The following is an 8364-nucleotide window of genomic DNA, read 5'->3' on the forward strand; positions in this document are numbered from 1 at the left end:
CAAATTATGTTGAGGCAACATTCAAAGAGTAAGTAAGGTTTTTGAAAATGTGAGAAAAGAGGGCACAGCAGAGGATTAGCGTTCCACAGGACACGGACACTGTTAGTATAAGAAAAAGGTACACTAATATCTAAGTACAGGTAGAGAAAGACTGGTAGATGAGTAATTCACCAACATCTCTGATATTCTCAGCTATTAGTTAAATAAGCAGGTAGATTATCAACTGAAAGATAAGAAGAAAAGAGATAAGGCAGATTTGAAGACAGGAGGAGTGGAATAACCATCTATGAGATTTGTGGATCTAAGGGCCGTAGTCAAGGACCCAGGAAACACAAATTATCTTGAATTTACAGTGAGACTGCAGTACTGTTGTGTGTCTCTTTTAAAGCCTTTCAAGTCACTGGAATGTAAGTGTAACAACTGTTTGAGGTTTTACCAGGAAATAGGGAAATAAATATAAGAGAATTGACAATGAGCGCAAAGTAACCTTTGCATTCTGTTGGGTTTCTTTTGTTGTTTGTTTTGTTTTGCTTTTTTCATTCTTTGTAAAGAGATAATTTTTGAGGGACCGAGGAATGATGAAAAGTAGGAACATTAATGGATTAGGAGTACTGGTATGACTAGATAGCTCTTAGAGTCACAGTCTAGATGGAATGAACTCAAAAATGTAAAAGTAGCTGAGTTAATGTATAAGGTATTGCTATAACCTGCAGGTGGTTGGGGAGAATGGATGAGAGATGTGAGAGATGTCAAGAAACTGAGAGGCCAAGGCATATGGTATACTACCTCTGTGGATGTTGAAATTTCAAAGAAATAAAAAAGAAATAATGATAGACAAATGGTAGGTTATGTGCCCTGATCTAGGAGTGAGGAGGGGAACTCCAGAAGTGAGTTTAACAGTGAGGACGGGTGAGGCTTAGTTTGATGGCATTTACTCAAAGAAACTAGAAACGTTTTCTTTCCTTATTTTTTTTTTTTTTTTTTTTTTTTTTTTTTTTTAGACAGGGTCTCTCTGTAGCTACAGCTGGCTAGGATTTGCCTCTGCCTCCTGAATGCTGGAATTAAAGGCTTGTGCCACCACACATCCTGATTGTTAAGGAGCTTCTCCAAGACAGAATATCTTTATCTTAGAGGAAGTTGCTGTATACCATTAGTGCTAAGGAGGCTGTGGAGAAATGGGAACTCTGATACCTGGTTGTAAATTAGTACAGCCAAAATGGACCCAGAATGGGGGTACCTCAAAAAACTAAAAAATGAAACTACTTAAGACCCAGCACTCCCACTCATGAGTATATGTCCAAAGGGGAAAAAAAGGAAATGCAATTGGCATATAGAAGAATACAGCATACGAAAATGGTAATGAGAAATAGAAAAATGCCTCACTTCTAGACTTAGTGACTTGATGAAGCAGCAGTATTTTTGGATTTCAATTAAAGCAAAAAAGAAAAGAGCAAGTTCACACAAGAGGTTGAAGACTGCTGAAGATGAACCTTGAGTTTCAAAGATGACAAAGGATGAGTTGGGGAGTGTAACAGCATCGCATTAAGGACTTGCCAAGCTCATAGGTAGGAGTGATCTAACAGTCTGCAGGCTTCTCCTAGAGACCAAGGTTAGCAGAAATATGGAATATAAGGGGAACAGTGCCCCATTTCAGGAAGACTATACAAGTGGCCTTGATCTGGAGGAGAGATTGGACTCGCCAGGAAGATTACTGACCTAGCAGCAATTTGGAGCATGAAGAACTCATTGGGTTCCCTACTGAATAATGCACATTGTCACGTTGAAGCCATTGGATGAAATAGTAACTCACACAAGAAAACTGGATGGTGGTAGAGTGAATAGAAAAGAAGTTCAGTGGTAGAATATGTCCTTAGCACGCACAAGGCCCAGCACCAGAAGAAAGAGGAAATTAAAGTAACAATTTAGTTTCATTCTGAAGTGAAACATAAAGACACACTTCTTCCCTTAAAAGCCATCATACTCTTCCTTGATCTGTTTGTGCTTCATTGGGCTTTTCTGTCAGTGTCTACCTCATACAGTTAAATGAATTCATTTATCTAAAATACTTAGAGCACTACCCGGCACAGAATAAATATTACACATACTGCTTTTAAAAAATCTAAAGTACTTAGTATCCAAAACAAAGTAGACATGAAAAAAGAAGCCATTTATCACTGCAATCAATGGAAAGAATTGACTCAATGTATAGCATGCGTTTTCAAGGCAGGCAAGTGAAATTAAGGATGAAGCTGTGACTATAAAACTAAACAAATATGCTATAGGATATAGGATTTGAATTCATTATCACTAATCTGAGATAGTTCTGCATGTGATGAGGGATGGACATAGAACATTGGCATAAACAAGAAATGGAAAATAATAATTCACATGTGATTATGATAATATGCTAACTAAAGATTTGTTTAGCTTGATAAACTATTTCTAGGTAGATTTCAGTCTCTTTACCTGGGACACAGCTTAGTTTTGTTTTACTTTTGTTTATATTCTAGTTCAGTCCTTCTAGTTTTGAAAGTCCATGTGACTTTTGTGTGAGTGTGCTGAGGAAATATTCTTAGTGATTTTTACAGAATTCTCTGTGGAGACTTCCTTACATGTGCCTTACTTTTAGGATATTTCATTTTTTTGTGTCTTGCAAAGTTTGCAGTCACTTTAGTATAATTTGGGAAGAGTTATATATTCTATAAATATTTTGTTTTTTTGCTCACTGTCAACTAGACAAATCCTTATGCACAAATGTTAAATGGGAGATTGTAGCTGCCAAACTCAAAAGTATTTACCTACATTGAATCCATTTTATTAATCACAAAAGTCATTTCCTCTGGACAGGAAAATTCAGATGCTATTTTTTCCTAATGCCAGCAGCACCTTTGACTCTGTCAAGTGAGCACTCCTGGGTTAGCATAATTCTCTCCTCATTTTTCAATGGAGAAAAACATCAATACCTTCATCTTATCAGTTACTCCCAAATAAAGGATAGATAAATATGATTTTAAACCTACTTAGGACCTACCCTGGTCAAAATAACACTGGATTGAAGTACTATCTGCATATTTTGTACCTATGGAAGAAATTACTAAATAGTCTTAGAATCAATTCTCACATCTGCTGGTTATTGTTTCAAAATCTGTTTCAACACAATACTGGATATTCCTGCTATTAATCCATAATAGCTACTCAGCATATGTTAAGTACTGCATTTATGTATTATATACAAGATTATGTTATATTTAGTTATTACTTCACCTGTGAGGCTTCACAGATCTACACGGATAAAAGGAAAAATTTATTCAAGGTCCTAACAGTTGAAAAGCAAGAGAACCAAGATTCAAATGTAGTTTTACTTTCCTTCCAAAATCCTACTTAACCACTGTAATTTTTTTTTTTTTTTGGTCTTTTTGAGACAGGGTCTCTCTGTAGCCCCAGCTACAGAGTCCTGGAACTCACTATGTAGACCAGGCTGGCCTTGACCTCACAGAGATCCGCCTGACTCTGCCTCCTGAGTGCTAGGATTAAAGGTGTGTGCCACCATGCCCGGCTTTAACCTCTATATTTTAATTATTGGTGTTAATGGTGAAATGTCCTTAACATTCATACAATGTATTTAATAAAACAACCATCAGGGTCATAAATATGTAACAAGGAAAATTAAACATTACCAATGTAGATTGTTTTATAGGAATAAAGAAGGTGAACTAAACCAGGGGAAAGAACTAGTAGACAAAGAGAATGTCAGGGGACAAAGAAGGGAAGAATGAAGACATTTCTAAAGAAGGTAAGGAAGCAGTCTTAATAAACAGTTGAAAGATTAGCAGCAGAAGCAACAAAAAACTAGAGTAATCTTGCTAAAATGGTAGCAAGTTAGAGCAGAAGGAAGCGGTCATTTCAGCAGGAAGAGACATTGAGAGTGTGTAGATAACAACTTTAAAAACAGGCTTATAATGAAAATTCAACTAAAATTGCTTTTGCTTGTTATGGTAACACTGTACTTTTAATATATGTGCAAGTTGTCTAAATTAAAAAATTAAAAGAGTCAAAATATTTATACTGTCCCATAAAGGAACAGGATTAATATCACAGTAAGCAACTTTGAACTGCCATTACTATTGCTTTGGGTCTTGATTTTGCTTAGAGTCAGAAAAAGGAGACTACCAATCCTAAATCCAGCTACTTATGAGAAAAATTTTTTTTAAATGCCTTGTATAAAGAAATGCAACTTTCTTAAGGTGTCTACACTTAATTTTTATTAAATTATTCTTTTGTCTAGCTATGAGCAAAGAAGACAAGTCTTCATTAACTGATGCTGTGGAGCAAGTTGCCAAACAACAACAGTTGCAAAGATCAGAACTAGAGAAGCATAAAAAAGTTCTGTTCCATTTGCAGGTAACCAATTTCATATACACTTTTAAATGTCTCTAATTTTCTTTCGAATTTTTATTGAAAGCCAACTTATAAGAAATAGAGTCTGGGCTGATATCTGTTCTGCACAGCAAGCAGGAGATCCTGCGTCCCATCCCCAGAACCCTCATGGTTGTGCCTGAGAAGGTGGAGAAAGGCAGATCCCTGGACTCCCTGACCAGCCAGCCTAGCCTACTTAGCAAGCTCCAGATCAATGAAGTCAGTGGCACTGAAGAATGACAGCTGAGGTTGTCCTCTGAATTCCACATTCATGCACACACTCATGCATGTGCACCTTTACACACTCCCCCAGCAAAACAAAAAGATTCGATTGTGTGATTCATTTTCAATTTGTATGTATTCCCTAGATTATTCTGTTCTCCTTAAGTAGAATCATACAGTGTTCTAGGCTTACTCCCATACAGTGTCATTGTAGCAACAAAGTCATTGCAACTGTAGTGTTTAAGTATATAAAACCCAACATGTCACATAGAATCATTTTAAATTTACCCCATGTTAGTTTTTTCCCCTAAAACCATGAATTCAAGAAAACCAGTAAAGCCATGGCTTGTGAATGATTAGATATGAATGAGCATTTCAGTGGCCACCCTCTGTGCTATCTCCTCTTCACAGTGCATTCTAACCCCCTTCAGGGAGAGTGGGAGCCCATCTCAATCTTTGTATGCAGCATAATTAAACACAGCTGCCATCTATGACTATGACTAGAGAAATGAAAACAGGGCAAAGATTGTTATTAACTACATCATAGAAAAGAAAAAAATGGGCTGTGGGAGTGAACTGCCTCGTTTGGAAGGCCAGGTTTGCAAATTTCAGCTCTACAGTTAAGTTTGTCTGTGCATCTTTTTCCTCATTTATAAATTAGAGCTAATATTACTTGGCTACAAGGGTTTTATAAGCATTAGCGTGAACTTATAAAGATGTATAAAATACCATATTAGAGGCCCCAGTAAAAGTATAGGCCTTGATTTTGACATTGACTTAAGCATTAATGCATTAGCAGACATACAAGGATGGTAATTATATTAATGTGGTAGTATAGATTTCTTATACCTATTTCTATTGCTACTCCCTTTTAAAAAATATTTTATTATTATTTTTGTTTTATGTGCTGAGTGTATTGCCTGTATGTATATAAGTGCATTCATGCCATACAGTGCCCATGGAGGTTAGAAGAGGGCATTGGATACCCTGGAATTGGAGTTATGGATGGTTGCTAGATGCCTCATGAGTGCTGGGAATCAAACCCACGTCCTCTGCAAAAGCAGACAGTGCTCTTAACTGCTGAGCCATCTCTCCAGCCCCATTAGTCACTTCTAAAAAAAATTTCCATAATAGAATATAATACAAAAATAATGTCAGAAGGAAACTTTTGTTGGAAATGGATATATTTTTTATCTTAATTGTAGTGATGGCCTCAGAGCGTATGAAAAGTGACAGAATTTGGTGCCAGCAAGATGGCTCACTGGGTACAGTGGAAGCTGACATCTTGAGTTTTATTTCAGGAACCCACAGTGGAAGGAGAGAACCAACTTTTTAGAGTTGTTCTTTGACCTGCCCATGCATGCCAGAACATGCATACATTCTCTCTCTCTGTTTCTGTCTGTCTGTCTCTCACACACACAAATAAATAAATAAATAATAAATAAATAAATAAATAAATAAGCTTAAATGCAATTTTAAATAGGTGGAATTTGCTGACCTCAATTTGGTCTCAATAAAGCTGTAAACATAAAAAGGAAAGCAGATGAGAGAGAGGGAAAAATAGGAGCAGTACTAGTAACAATATATTTCTAATGTAAGGGTAGAAATGAATCAAAAGAAAAAGATACTAACCCAGTAACAAAATATAATCACCAAATTGGTGCAAATGTTGTATGGAGTTAATATCTGAATTGTTGGTGACTTGATGTAGCCAGGAGAATATCTCTCCCTTTTCTTACCATTATGTATGTATCCCTGATTTCATAAGTATTTATTGATCATCACTTTGTTCTAGGTACCGATTTAAGAGTTAGTAAGATGTGGGCTGGAGAGATGGCTCAGCAGTTAAGAGCACTCATTGCTCTTGCCAAGGACCTGGGTTTGATTCCCAGCACCCACATGGTGGCTAACAATTGTCCATAACTCTGACACCCTCTTCTGACTGGGTATTGCATGACACTGGTGCATGTACATATATGCAGGCAGTACACTCATACACATAAAAAATAAAAATAGTAAAATATTTTAGAAGAGTTAGTAAGGTGATGATGAAGAAGATGGACAAAGTTCTTGCAGTCATAGTGCTTACATTCTAGTCTGGGAAGAAAGCTGTAAACAAACAGATAAAAGGAAAATAATTCCAGAGATTGATGCATTTCAGAGGAAATGCTGTAAGGCAATATGTAGAAGGTAATGGGGTGGAGTGTGACTGCTTCCTTTTTTGTTTTGATTTCACAAAGACTGTTCTGAGGAATAATAGCAGTCAAATGTGAAAGACAGAAACCCAGCAGGTAATAGCGAAGGGCAAAGAATTTTTAGCATTTTTATTTATTATTTGTGTTTGTATGTGTAAGTGTGGACATGGGCATTCCATAGTACTCATGTGAGGATCAGAGGACAACTGGTCTCTTTTCCAGTTGAAGGAAGTAAAGTTCCTACTGAGCCGTCGTCCCAGCCTGGGGCTGGGAATTTTAAGTTAGATGAATCAATAATTATAAATCTCCATAAGTAGGAAGGAACTAAACCAAGGACAGCCTTGACTTATACCTTTTATCAATGCCTTCCTGACATCTAACACATAGGCCAGATCAGGCAAGGCTAGGCCAGGTGATATGGAACTTGCCTAACTCCACCACCAAAAAAAAAGTCTCTAATAAGACAGAGAAATTTCCTTGTACTTAGGATCTGAAGGGAAGCAAGGGACCTGAGAGGCTCCTGGTTGTCTCCTCAGGGCCACTCAGGGCTGTCTATAGCTGTGATGTTATATCTCTGCTAATGCTCTTTTACTAAGAGCCTCATCATGGCTGGCTTATGGCCATGAGCATGGGAGTAATAAAGCCCATTCTGAAAGGTAATTTTATGCCAGTTCCTTTCAAAGAGCCTGCTTTCTTTGTCATTTATAACAATTATGATGTGTTCCCATCATGGGTGGACATACATTCACCTCTTGATTCTGAATCTGATCACGTGACTAGCTGTAGTGTTAGCAGAGGTGACTCAAGCAAAGCTTTAAAATGCTATTACATAGCTTAGTTTCCATGTTTCTGTGTCTGGAATTATCATAAGAAAGATCTGCCTGGGCTGGCCCACTGGCATATAATACATACAAAACAAAGTCAGACATCTCTGTCAACCAAGTTAAGACCAACTTACATTGTCTTACGACCAGCCAGTACCCATTTATTCATCATTCCCCAAATCCCACTGCCCTCCCTACAGCCCCTCCCCCCTCCAGAAGGCTTCCTTCCTTCTCCCAGTTAGTCCCCACTTCTGCTTTCCTTGTACATGTATTCCATTACCTCTCTATTTCCCACCTCCCTTAAGATGACTTCCTCCTTGCTCATGATCCCCATTCTAGTTTCATGACTGACAAAACACATCTCCAGATATACACACAAACATGTATGTTCCTCATATGAGAGAAAACATGGCATTGTGCCATTTGTTTTTGTGAGGCTGGCTTACTTCATCCAGCATAATGATTTCCAGTTTCCTACAAGTATCATGATTTCATTTTTCATTATGTCTGCATAAAATTCCATTGTGCAGATGTACTATATTTTCTTTACTCATTCATCAGTTGATGGATACCAGGCTGGTTCCATTTCTTGACTATTGTGAACAGTGCAGCTATAAACATGGATATGCAAATATCTCTTTGATATGCTGATTTAGACCACTTCAGAAATGTGGGGGGGGGTGGGGGGGTGGGGGGGTGGATGGGTG

The 8364-nt window shown here is 37.5% G+C and overlaps 1 protein-coding gene across 3 annotated transcripts in view; it reads left to right on the plus strand.

Moving 5' to 3' along the window:
* Ccdc122 (coiled-coil domain containing 122) overlaps positions 1–8364 on the plus strand; it is a 92711-nt gene that overhangs the window by 7828 nt on the left and 76519 nt on the right. For all 3 annotated transcript variants that reach the window (XM_029556976.1, XM_029556975.1, XM_029556977.1), the window contains exons 2-3: positions 3698–3793; positions 4286–4401. In XM_029556976.1, coding sequence (XP_029412836.1) covers positions 3748–3793; positions 4286–4401 — 162 coding nt within the window. In that variant the 5' untranslated portion in view covers positions 3698–3747. The remainder of the gene's footprint in view (positions 1–3697; positions 3794–4285; positions 4402–8364) is intronic.

This window comes from Nannospalax galili, unplaced genomic scaffold, assembly GCF_000622305.1.
Source record: "Nannospalax galili isolate Female #2095 unplaced genomic scaffold, S.galili_v1.0 scaffold386, whole genome shotgun sequence".
NCBI classification, from domain to species: Eukaryota; Metazoa; Chordata; class Mammalia; order Rodentia; family Spalacidae; genus Nannospalax; species Nannospalax galili.